We start from the raw sequence: 12353 nt of genomic DNA, 5'->3' as shown, positions 1-12353 counted from the left end.
TGGAGGATGCCTACAGGTGTGGGAGTCATCAGAAGTACTGCTAGTCCCGTTACAGGCTGCCAAGGTCAACTCGCACCCATATCAAGGTCAACAGCGCCACTATGTGGTTAGATAGACAATAGTTGAGTGGCCACCCAGCCCTGCTTATCTATTATTTATTGAACCTTCTCATATAACCGCCTGGTGGTGTGTGTTTGCTGTCAAACTAATATTCATCATCTGATAAAATCACTGTGGTTTTCATATAATAAACCACATAATACTGTGGTACTGTGGTACTGTGTCACTGTGGGACTTTAGGTGCAGCTTGAAATGGAGGAAATATGATATTTCCCTCTTTTCTACCTTTTACCACTCCAAAAACAAAACAGCATTACATTGATTTACTTTATTTTATCATCATGGTCAGATCAAATCTAATTCAGGGTGGAACTATTTTCTCTCCCCTGGGGCGGAAGGATAGAGAGAGAGAGAGAGAGAGAGAGAGCGATAGAGACAGACAGAGAGGGAGACAGAGAGAGAGAGAGAGAGAGAGAGAGACAGAGAGAGAGGGAGACAGAGAGAGAGAGAGAGAGAGATAGATAGAGAGAGAGAGTGAGAGACAGACAGAGAGGGAAAGAGAGAGAGAGAGACAGAGAGAGAGAGAGAGAGAGAGAGAGAGACAGAGAGAGAGGGAGACAGAGAGAGAGAGAGAGAGAGATAGATAGAGAGAGAGAGGGAGACAGAGAGAGAGAGAGAAAGAGAGAGATAGAGAGAGAGAGTGAGTGAGAGAGAGAGAGAGAGAGAGTAAGAGATAGAGAGAGGAGAGAGAGAGGGAGAAAGGGAGAGAGAGACAGAGAGAAAGAGAGAGAGAGAGTAAGAGAGAGAGAGACAGAGAGAGAGAGACAGAGAGAAAGAAAGAGAGAGAGAGAGAGAGAGAGGAGAGAGAGAGAGAGAGAGAGAGTAAGAGAGAGAGGAGAGAGAGAGAGTGTGAGAGAGAGAGAGAGAGTGTGAGAGAGAGAGAGAGAGAGAGAGACAGAGGGAGAGAGAGAGAGAGAGAGAGACAGAGAGAGAGAGAGAGGAGAGAGAGACAGAGAGAGAGAGTGAGAGAGAGAGAGAGAGAGAGAGAGAGACAGAGGGAGACAGAGAGAGAGAGAGAGAGAGAGAGAGAGGCGGATCCCAGGGAAAGAGATATTGTGGATCTGTTACAGCTACTAGTGAGGTGAGAAATATCGACACAGCAGAAACCAGAAACTCTTCAGTCACTTTAGGCTTTTATTTTGTAGAGCTTTTGTTGTTGCTAGAATTAGAATATAAACTTTATACACCTGCCGCGCCCTCTTCCTCTTTCTGTCGCCTTCACAGCGCAGGTAATGGAGATGTAGATGTAGATGTAGGCCTGGATCACCTCGGTGCTCAGGAAGGTGGATCAATGTTCCTCTACACATGGACACTTCCAGGATGACCCAGCTGCTGTTTTACTAGAATTAACCTGGCAGGAGACGAGCTGATCGGTGTAATGAAGGATCGACTGGCTGAACTGACTGCTGTGAGTATCTTTCACTGTATATACACCTTGACAGGTAAAACACACTGTAAACAACTGCTGTTAATTTACAGCAGGATTTCAACAGTATTAACCTGTTATTGCTAAAAACAGTGCTTTACTGTTAATACAAAAGAAAACCTGTTAACCTTTTTAACTGAACTATAATGCATTCTTAAAAAAACATCACTTTACTGCTGATCAACTGTCTAAAGTATCATCAGTAACAGTTTCATGCAGTATTTCTTGAATTCTGGGACCTGATCTGCACATGTGAGGCTTGTACATTTTACATGATTGTAAAATCAGTGAATTAGTTTTATTGTTCTTCACTCACATGTTGTTATGGTTTGCATTCTGTGCTTGTAGCCAGCTATAGACAGACATTTTGGGAAAAGTGTCAACAAGTCTATTATAGCCTAACAAGTGCCTTTAAATGTATTTAGTGTGACTATTCCTATGTCTGTAACCTGCTAAGTCTATTCATCTAGGCAAAAAATAATGTTGTAAAAAATACAACCTAAATAGTGCATTAAAACAAATCAGTAAGATAATGTAAAAGAAAGGTGGAAAACAGCTATATAATGTATCTTTAAACAGTAAATTAACTGTAAAATACTGTGAAATTAATTTAAAAAAAAACAGTTCAAACTGTATTTTTCATTAACAGTACAAAGCTGTAAATTTCAGCGACAGTATAATAATGTTAATTTTACGGTAACATAAAGGCAACCCTGCTGCCAGTTCTTTACTGTTATTTCACTGGGAAAAAAAGTCACTTACACTCTTTCATCCATACAGAGTAAGACACGAGCAGAGGAGGATGTCGTTGCAGTCGCAGTGGACAGAGATGGCTTCATGGAGAGCTTTTTCAGAAGGGTGGGTAGTCACTGCAACTTCCAGGTATGTGCACAGGTTTAGGAACATCAAGATATACTGATGTGTTACTGATTGATTTTTTTTAGGTGGAAGAAGTCCGAGGACTCATTGATAGGATCTCCTACCAAGTGGAAGAGGTGAGGAAGATGCACAGCATGATCCTGTCTGCACCCAACCCAGATGACAGTAAGTGTGTCTTTATAAAGAATCAGGATGGAGACAGTGAGCATGTCGACGTATCTGTAGTTGTGTATATTCAGTTTTATTGAGAACTGCTTGGCTGGAGTTTGACTTTTGAGGCACAGAGTGAAAATGTCTCACTTCCTTTGTTACATTTCCCTCCTCATTGTGAATGAATGGCTGCTCGGCCGGATACGTGTGAAGGAAATGGTTCTGTTTTCCCCCAAAAACTCACAAACCGTTGTAGTTTGGGCTCTGACTTGTTCTGTCAGAGACCTTTCAACAGTCAGGGATTCAAACATGCTGTCATTTTGCAGATGTTTGCATGCACCAATGTATCAGATACAGTTTCAAAGTATTTCTATTGATTCAAAGCTCCATAACAGCGAGCACAGCGTCACTACTGGATGTACTCAGCTCCTGACTTTTGTTCGGTGTGTGAGCCTGAGGGCCCCTGCAGGACAAAGAGCCAGTTGACAGTGCCATGGCATCATCATCATCAGTGATTGTGTTTAATGTAACACAGTACAGTGTTTTAAGATCCATGACGTGGAAATGGTCACCAGGGAAAGAAGAAACAAAGAGCTTTGTGCTGTGTGACCTCTGCGATTATTGCCACAGGGTCGTTGCCAAGTTACAAAATGAAATCACAAGTAAATCCAATATTTACAGGAGAGAGAGCGGCAGTGATTAGCTGGATGACATTATGTTTCCTCATCAGCGAACCAAGTCTGATGCATTCTCTCTTTGTGTATGTGTGAAGGAACAAAGGACCAGCTGGATACGCTGACCAACGATATCAAAGGGAACGCCAACGTGGTGCGAACCAAACTAAAATGTGAGTGACGTGATTGTCATCACGCTTATTTATTGACTGCAACACGAACATACACAAGCTGATGTTGTCTGCCGTTGCGTAATGTGACGTAACTCTCTCCCTCTGAAGCCATGGAACAAAGTATGCCCAAAGATGATGTCGCTAACAGATCCTCTGTTGACTTCAGGATCCAGAAAACACAGGTCAGGAAACAGGCGGATGACACATATTACATGTCCTGCTCATACATGATCATCATCAGCCAGCTGTCAGTTGCACACAAACATCAAATGTTTTTGTATAGATGTATCCAAGATATAGACAAATAAGGAACATTAAAACTATTTACTATGAAATTCTCAACTTTACCTGCCACATTCTCTACTTTACAAGATGTGTTTGTGGATTGGCATTGCATTTCCTTTGTTTGAGTGTAATTTTGAACCTCACAATTCAAGAAATTCCCTTTTAAAATGTACTTTTAATTCCAACAATGTAAGTATTTTGTACATAACTGCTTTGTGTAGTCTGAAATGCCAACATCCTCACCCAGTGTCCTTGTGTTTTCACTTGTCCTCAGCACACGGTGCTGTCCAGGAAGTTTGTGGAGGTCATGACTCAGTACAATGAGACTCAAGTGTCCTTTCGGGAGAGAAGCAAAGGAAGGATCCAGAGACAGCTGGAGATAAGTAAGTGACAAATAATGGACTCCCTGAACCCTCAGAAGTCTTTGAAGCTTCATAATGAATGTAAATTGCTACCGCAAACAGGAAATAGTCTCTTTTTTTAAACACACGTCAATGGCTTGAATTCGGTTGCACGGTCAAGATGTGTAAATGTAGAGATAAAAGGGTGACAAATAAAACCTTGAAGCTGTGTCAGGACAGGATCCAGGAAACAGACTGCACCGGTTTCCTCTGTACACTAAACTGTTGATAAACACACAAGTCGCAGGGCAGGATTTTCTTTTTACAGGTTTCTTCAAGGTGTCAGGGTTCTCTTTTGCACAAACCAAAGATCACATCCAAACACCCGATTTTGCGAGTTTTGATAGAACTTAAATGAACAGTAGTTGTAGTAGTAGTGCAGTGGCCATTTGTCGGAAAAATCAAAATCAAACTTAAATCAAAGGGCCACTGATGCACCATGGGTATGTGGTGTATGCAGGCAAAAGAGTCCATTGTCCATGTAAAATGTGTGTGTTTCTGATGATTTATTTATCCAAAAAAGCAAGCAAACTGGCAAACTAGCTGCCTCTCTTGTTCTGGTAAAAAACCATAAGCCCCCCCAGATGCATGCTGGTCCTACCTGCATACCTTCCTATATAACTGCGGGTGCCCACAGTTTTTATCCAATTCATAAACAAAAGAAAACAAAATACTAATTATGCAAAAAAACTAAATACAGGCTACTAAACAAGACAACAAATAACTATCAAAATAAAACTATCAAAAATCGAATCTAAATAAAGTAAACATCTAGAATAAACTACTTATTATTAGTAAAACAACAACTAAATACTAACAAGAAATGAATAGCTCCTACAAGAAAAGAATATACATTCTGGCAAACCAGAATGAATGAAAATGTGGCGTACAGCACAAAATAATACAATATACAGTGTCAATAAGTATATACTGTAGGTGTATTAGTATTCATTCAAGCTTTTAACTTGTGCTAAGTGAGTTTATTTTTGCAACCAGACCTCTTGATATTTTCCACCATTTTTTCAGAGGAGCATATAAGTGGTCATCTCTGTTCAGAATCACAGTGACAAACAAATGCAAAGAGGGTGTGTATCAGGTGCATCATTGTATAATGCACATGAGTAACACGACACAATAGTGAAAAGAAAAAAAAATAGGACTATCTCTCACGGTCCCTGCGGCCGGCATTAATGAGAAGCCCTAGTTCTCCACGCTGCAGACGGAAGAGCCTGATACTGGAGACGCCTCGTTGTGTTTGCGTTGCCCGGGAAACAGCCAGAGGGCTCGGCGGCCTGCGTAACAGTAGTTCACCTGTCTTTGACACGGCCACACATACCTCGGCCTGTGTGGACGTGGTGGACTTAACACCATTTATTTACATCACCCAGAAGTGATACTTATTTTTGCTTTAATGTATGTTGATGAGTGTGAGTGTGGTGTGTGTTTTGTTGTGTTTGGCTCTGGCTCTCTGGGGAGTTGCAAAAGGTGTGTGACATACAGTAAAGCACCTGCACAGAGAGCTGCCTCTCCAGGGAGGGTGTTGTACAACAGGAGGCATGGCTCCAGGAAAAGAAAGCTTTCTGTTTATAGAGTTTCAGCAGCTGTTTTTCTCTGTGAGGCTTCCTTTGTTCCTCAGACACTTCTAATCTTAGTCACAAATACAACCCATATCCGTGAAGAAACTGAAAACCACAGCAGGAGCCGAGACATTGAATTAGTCCACTGATAGATGCTTTGTAAACAACTGTTGCACTGAGATTTGTAGTTTAATTGGAGCTATGTTTCGCTATCAATGTTTAGTACTCAAAATGTGTCAGTATTATGACACCACAAGTCATTTGGTTCTTAAAAACATGTTAACAAAAGACTTCAGTAGCAATCCTCAGTGTGCCTTATTTATTTTTTTGGTCTAGTCAGAAATCAGAAATAAACATGAAATAATTAATTAATTTATGTATTGAAATACATTGTGAACGTTTATAAGGGTTTAGAACATTATGATTGAAGTATATGATATATGATATGATGAAGTATATGATGGCCATTCCCATGCTCACTTATGTCTCATAAATTGTTGCAGCAATTTGTGGGTTGATTCCATTTGTTACAAACATTTAGTGCTAAATATAACCATTTGTACTTGATAAAAATGATCAAAAATCCCTCCAAATGACCTTATTAAGACACCAAGACCCTGAGGAACATCATAGAAAAAGCTATGCTGTGATTTGGTGTCAAAAACTTTTGACATTTGGAGATTTCTGCAAGAATTGCATTTTCAGCGATTGCAGTCACAGATCACTTCTGTTCTGGAAACAGCTCAGAAACCCCCTTATTGTCAATCTAGCTAGGAAAGCCACCCATCCTCTGAATGCCCTAGGTCTCTAGTTTGTGGTTGTAAAGTTTCATGACGCTGTGATTATCCTAGAGGTCAACACAGGTCATTTTATACAGTGACGTCAAATTTAACAAATGGTCTCACAACAATGAAATGGCTACTATGGGGACTAACATCATCACACATGAATACAATTAGGCTCATTGGATCCACAAGAGTTTCAGCTTTGGAGTCATATCCAATTTATGCAATTCCAAGACTGATTGGAAAAAGTGCATTCCAAAATCTACATCATTACAAAAGACACGCCATGTCACAACTCCATAAATCTGTTAGTGTGCCTTACTTTAACGCTGTCAAAGACATTATCCATTTTTTTTTTCATTCGAATGAAGTCTTAATTGGTTGTTTCATTAAACAATACATCTCTCACTACTTGGGGGGAAAAGTCAGCATTGTGTCATTGAGACATTATTTTCCTGTCAGCTCAATCGATGGAGCTACAATGAAGCTTCTTCTCCTCACACAGCGGGCTTTATGCACAGCAGCCTCACAACACTGACAGACTAATGTATTATTACCCTGGAATTAAGCACTCAACAGTAGCCTATACATTGTACCAGGGCTAAGCAGAGACATTTACATTCTTTATATTAGTGCAACACTTACTACTCTGTGAGTTATTGTCTATTAAATGTCAGAGTTGTGTTTTTATTGGTTTGAAAACATGCTAAAAGAATGACGAACACGAGTCCCTAATTACAACAGGGTGCGTCAGATAATCAATCTTTTAGACACAGACAGCTGTTTAAATCCATAACCAAATGTTAGGCGGAACCAGTCTTCTGATAAATAATGGATCAAGAGTCAATCTGTCTACTGGCCTTCCATATTTTATTAACAGATACTGAATCTAAGGTCCAGAGCCTGAATAAAAGGGCATGAGTAGGAGTGGTGTCATATTCAATCTCAGTACTCTGTGGCACAGTGGTGCAGTGGTAGCATTGTCCACTCGCAGGAAGAAGGTCCTGGCTTGATCCCTGGTCATCTCTGTGGAGTTTGCATGTTCTCCTTGTGTTTGCGTGGGTTTCCTCCGGGTTCCCCAGTTTCCTCCCAGCACCAGAACATGTACCAGGAAGGGCATCCGGTGTAAAAAAACAAATCAAATATGCGGATCATAAAGTCAGATCTCAGATAATCCACTGTGGCGACCCCTAACGGGAGCAAAGACGAACGACTCAATTTTCTCCCAACAAGCTATCAGGAGCTGCAGCTTTTTCAGTATAAAATCTTCACAGGCCTGTAAATGATATCTTATTTTCTCAAACTTCGGAAACTGCATCATGTCTCTGCTCTGGTTTTCTTTATGGGTGTTTTGGATCTACAATTTATTCATTCAAAAAAAGTCCCGATGTGCAATCAGAGACATCTTTAGATCCATCATCCAGTCATTACAAAACACTAATCATTGCCTGCTATTTATTATTTTAGCTGGAAGAGTGACCACCAATGAAGAACTAGAAGGCATGCTAGAAAGTGGAAATCCATCCATCTTCACATCTGATGTAAGTGTTGTCATGCTTTACTGAGCAGCATACTGTTATTGCCGTGTTAAAAGCTGTTACTGCCATCTAGTGGTGGAGGAGGGGTAAATCATATGGGGTGGGGTAGGTTGCTGCCAGGCCTTTTTAAATTAATTTACACACACACAGCTGGGAACATTTGTCTGGTGTTTTTGGATGAATTATTTGACCTTGTCTTTCTATCTTTCTCCCACAGATCATTTCTGATTCCCAGATCACACGTCAGGCCCTAAATGAGATCGAGTCACGACACCAAGACATCATGCGTCTGGAGTCGAGCATCAGAGAGCTCCACGCGATGTTTATGGACATGGCGATGCTGGTAGAAACTCAGGTAACAGCTACATCTAATTGGAAAAGTTCATAAGTAAAATTTACTCTGTAAAAAATGTAGTCTTATTAGTCAATGTCTGATAGCATCTAATTTGTGTACCAGTATGTAGCCACAATGTTTCTTTACTAATACTACCAAGACAAAATTGTGATTGTGTCATTTACAGGGGGATATGGTCAACAACATTGAGAATAATGTCTCCAATGCAGCCGAATACATTTGTAGTGCAAAAGAAGAGACCAAAAAAGCAGTGAGATACCAGAAAAAATCCCGACGGGTATGTGCTCCTTTCTAATTCTGTGTTGCTAAATTGTCACCAATAAAAACATTTGTAAATGTAAACTATACAAGATATCAAAGTCAATTGTGACCACTTAAAGAGGACCTATTATGCTTTTGTGCTTTTCCCCCTTTCCTTAAGTGTGTTATATAGTTTTCTTGTGCTTAAGTTACAAAACCCAAAGTCCACACCAAAGGGAGTTATTCTCCCCCACAGAAAAACTGCTTCTGAACTGCCTGAAGTCCCGCCTTTTCTTTCGTAACATGGTGATGTCACCAAGTAACACATTACATAACATTATTTGCATAATACCTGCATAGCGGCTAGTTTGGCACACCCTCAAACAAAGCTAGTCTGAGCGGAGCTGGAGCGGAGTCTGAAGAGTTTGGTTCAGTTGACCAATCACAGCAGTGGACCAGCAGGTGGTTGGGGTGGAGGTCAAACAAAGCGTTTCAGACAGCAGTTGAAAAGAGGTCCTGCAGAACAGCCGATATAAGAAAAATAAAGTGTTTTTTTAACTTTAAAGCGTGTAAACATGTTGTTGTAGAAACCCAAAACACAAGTTTACATAATAGGTCCTCTTTAAAACTACTATATGAATCGATTTATAGTCTTTTTAGTGGTACCCTACTTCAATGAATTTCAAATAACACCCTCTTCTTCACTTGGCAGAAATACATTATCATCGCCTTTGCTCTGTTGATCCTGCTTGCTGTCATTGCACTAATTGTTGGCCTGTCTGTTGGACTAACCAAACCCCCTGTGTGAGAACTACTGTGATTACCGCGTGAGGTAACACTTCATCCACAACGTCCACCCCTTAAACACAACATTCATTCATCCATTCATCTGTATATCCAGGAATTCATTCACTCATTCCGCCGTTGAATGGTTTAAACAGGATATGTAACGCAGTTGTCTCTTTCCTTCTCTTTCTGACAGAAACTACTCGGCCTTGCCATGTGTGGGGTCGCAGGTTTACTCCTTTTACTCATCATAATAGTCGGAGTCTTTGAGTCGTGAGTCAGACCCTCACAGCAGTCAGCTGTAGGCCGCTCGGCTTCATAATAAAGACAATAACAAGTCATTCACTATCCAACAGCATTACAGAGAGGATCTCTTCACTACACTGAAGTAAGTATAATGTGTGTGATCCACTTTGCACCAGTAACATCAGACCTCATGATACACTGTTCTGGAGAACAAAGCATCCTGTCAGCACACATCCCTTTCCCTCAGCGGTGATACAATGAACACTGACAGCACATCAGATTAATACACTGGTGTGCGTTCTGTACTGCTGCCGTTGTTTCATGTTAAGTATCACTCTCAGACATTTCTTGGTCTAATGACTTTAAAGGACATTTTTGACATTTCGGGAAATAAACTTATTCGCCCTTCTTGCTGAGAGTCAGACGAGAAGATTGATACCACTCGTGCCTGTACAGTAAATATGACGCCATCACCAGCGGTGGCCGGTTATCTTAGCTTAGCATAAAGACTGGAAACAGTAAAACAGCTAATTTGGCTCTGCCAAAAGTAACAAATGGCACGTTAAGAGTTTACGGGTGTTTATGTGCCAAATTATTTCTTGGCCAGACGCAGTGACTTCCCGGAGTCTTGTTGTCATTGCAAGGTTGCCAGGCAACTAGCGGAGGCTCCAGGAGGCCACTTATCCTGGCACATGGCCCCTTGTAAAACCACAATGTGTCATTTTTACACCTCTGTTTGCATATTAAACAAACAAGATATAATATGGTAATGTATGAGCCTTTAGAGATAATGATAGGCTGAGCCAGGCTAGCTGTTTCCCTTTGTTCACAGTCTTTGTGCTAAGCTAAGCCAACCGGCTGCAGCTTAATATTTAGCGTAGGTTACAGACATGAGAGTGCAAGAAACGTTTTCCCCAAAAGTTCAATGTACTGCCTTAATATTCAAAAGATATTGTGACAATTGTCTTTATAAATTGATTGTATAATTTGTGTTTACATGTTCAAGTGTATGTTCTCTTGTACTTTTGTATATGTAGGCTACTGTAATTCATGTGAATTGAATGTAAAACTCCTACAGCTCAGGAGTCCTTTAGAAAATAGTAAATTGTAAAAAAATATATATATATTCTACGTAAGCATTTCTTGTTAAATATTTTCGGATCAATCGAATGGAATTCATCACTTCATTGCAACCGTACACAAGTGCCTTGCTGACATTTAATATGAAACCTTAACTTATTGAATATATTCTATTTATCGCGGTGTGTGATGACTGAAATATCAATTGTGAAAAAAGTCACGCTAGGACTCTTGGATGACGTTATTTCAAGAGCACACATTTTAATTTTGATATATTTGTTCCTTGTAAGTTATTATCTTGTATTTTATATTGAAACAGAAAGTCATGTAATTAAAAGATAAAGTATACATTTTTGTGTATTTCCTTTCATATCAAAGGTGATGAAGTTGACTTTATTTATAAATGCAGGGAGCACTTTTAAATTGCAAACACGTCTGAATTTGTCAGACAGAATTAAGGTTATTTTCAGTTCTTTTAACACTCCAAACATTTGGAGGTTCAGTTTGTTTAGAGGAAAACAGAAAGAAGCAGAGGGTGCTGTTTACTTCAGGACTAATGAGCACTTTGCACAAAGCGCTTGACTTTCCGTGTAATCAACCAAACAAGATTAGTGAAGAAAGTGGAAGTAGGCCCCCGGAGGGCAAGTTCTTTTCTCTCTTTGAATTAGATCAAAGGAAACTTCTGAGGTGCACTTAGAGTGAAATGCCAGTGAATGTCCTTAAAATCTGTACACGAGGGGGGTTTTCAGGTCACCGAGCAAGACGTCCTAGATGTCAAATTGAGTGATATTATGAACTGTGATTTAACTTGGACACGGCAGGGTCATTTCTGTGGCAACGTGTAGGTGTTGGAAGCTTCTTTAAATGAGAATGTAGAAATAATATTTTGAGAGATATGGAGGGTTGTTCATTCTAATTAATGTATTTATTCATTTATTTATATGTATTTATATATTACACAAGTGGTTTTCAACCTTTTTGTGTGTGTCAAGGACCCCAAAATTGATACACATTAGGTCACGGATCCCCATTTGATAAGATTTCACTTCAGGCACCTCCATCTGAAAAGATTTTCTTTGTTAGATATGATTAAAACCAGAATTATATAGTTGTCAACTACAGTTGAGGAGATAACTGTGGAGAAAGTGAAACCTATGATCAGTACAGTCACACTTATGACTCACATTGGACTCACTTCTATAGTGAATTAAATAGTAAAATAATCTATTCCCTTCCTAAAGGACGATGTCCCATACTGTAGTCTGTGAGAGTGGGCCTATACGCTAACTGCTGACGGTGTATGGAGCAGGTTGGCTTACTATAATAATCCACAGAGGTATGTATAAACAGGAAGGCAATACAGGCACTCCAAAATATCAAAAAAGTAGCAACGAGGAAGAGAATATATTAAAAAGCCTTTATTCTAGTGGCTAAATCATTTAAAAAGCCAACATGTTTTGACCACTGTAGGTCTTCGTCATGCTTACAAACAAACAGACAAGGCGGATGTGGCCTCACCTATATGGATCAACAACCAATGGGAGGCAATCACATGATCATCATAGTAATACAAAATGTAAACAAAATATCAAGGAGATAACACAGAAAACATGTAATTTATATCCTTCATAAATGAAA

At 39.9% G+C, this 12353-nt stretch overlaps 1 protein-coding gene across 4 annotated transcripts; it reads left to right on the top strand.

The window, feature by feature from the left end:
• Positions 1-1146: 1146 nt before the first annotated feature.
• On the top strand, positions 1147-11063 carry stx2b (syntaxin 2b). Of its 4 annotated transcripts, XM_037777438.1 has the most exons (11): positions 1151-1528; positions 2327-2404; positions 2491-2590; positions 3348-3422; positions 3531-3604; positions 3982-4090; positions 7938-8011; positions 8226-8363; positions 8530-8640; positions 9316-9435; positions 9586-11063. In XM_037777438.1, exons 1-10 carry the CDS (start codon positions 1499-1501, stop codon positions 9409-9411), a joined length of 885 nt encoding a protein of 294 aa, XP_037633366.1. In that variant the 5' UTR covers positions 1151-1498; the 3' UTR covers positions 9412-9435; positions 9586-11063. The 4 variants fall into 4 exon arrangements, with proteins under 4 accessions (XP_037633367.1, XP_037633369.1, XP_037633366.1 ...); XM_037777439.1 differs by lacking the exon at positions 9316-9435 and having other exon boundaries at positions 1147-1528; XM_037777441.1 differs by lacking the exon at positions 3348-3422 and having other exon boundaries at positions 1149-1528; positions 2491-2541; positions 3589-3604.
• The last annotated feature ends 1290 nt before the right edge of the window (positions 11064-12353 follow it).

This window comes from Sebastes umbrosus, chromosome 8, assembly GCF_015220745.1.
Source record: "Sebastes umbrosus isolate fSebUmb1 chromosome 8, fSebUmb1.pri, whole genome shotgun sequence".
Taxonomy (NCBI): domain Eukaryota; kingdom Metazoa; phylum Chordata; class Actinopteri; order Perciformes; family Sebastidae; genus Sebastes; species Sebastes umbrosus.
This window is presented reverse-complemented; position numbering and strand designations above follow the sequence as displayed.

What these genes read in the sequence shown, in the direction of transcription:
- stx2b (XM_037777438.1), top strand. Translation starts at nt 1,499, where the DNA reads ATGAAGGATCGACTGGCTGAACTGACTGCT. An exon ending in TCAGGATCCAGAAAACACAG is followed by an intron (nt 3,605 to 3,981) that starts GTCAGGAAACAG and finishes ACTTGTCCTCAG; the next exon opens with CACACGGTGCTGTCCAGGAA. An exon ending in CGATGCTGGTAGAAACTCAG is followed by an intron (nt 8,364 to 8,529) that starts GTAACAGCTACA and finishes TGTCATTTACAG; the next exon opens with GGGGATATGGTCAACAACAT.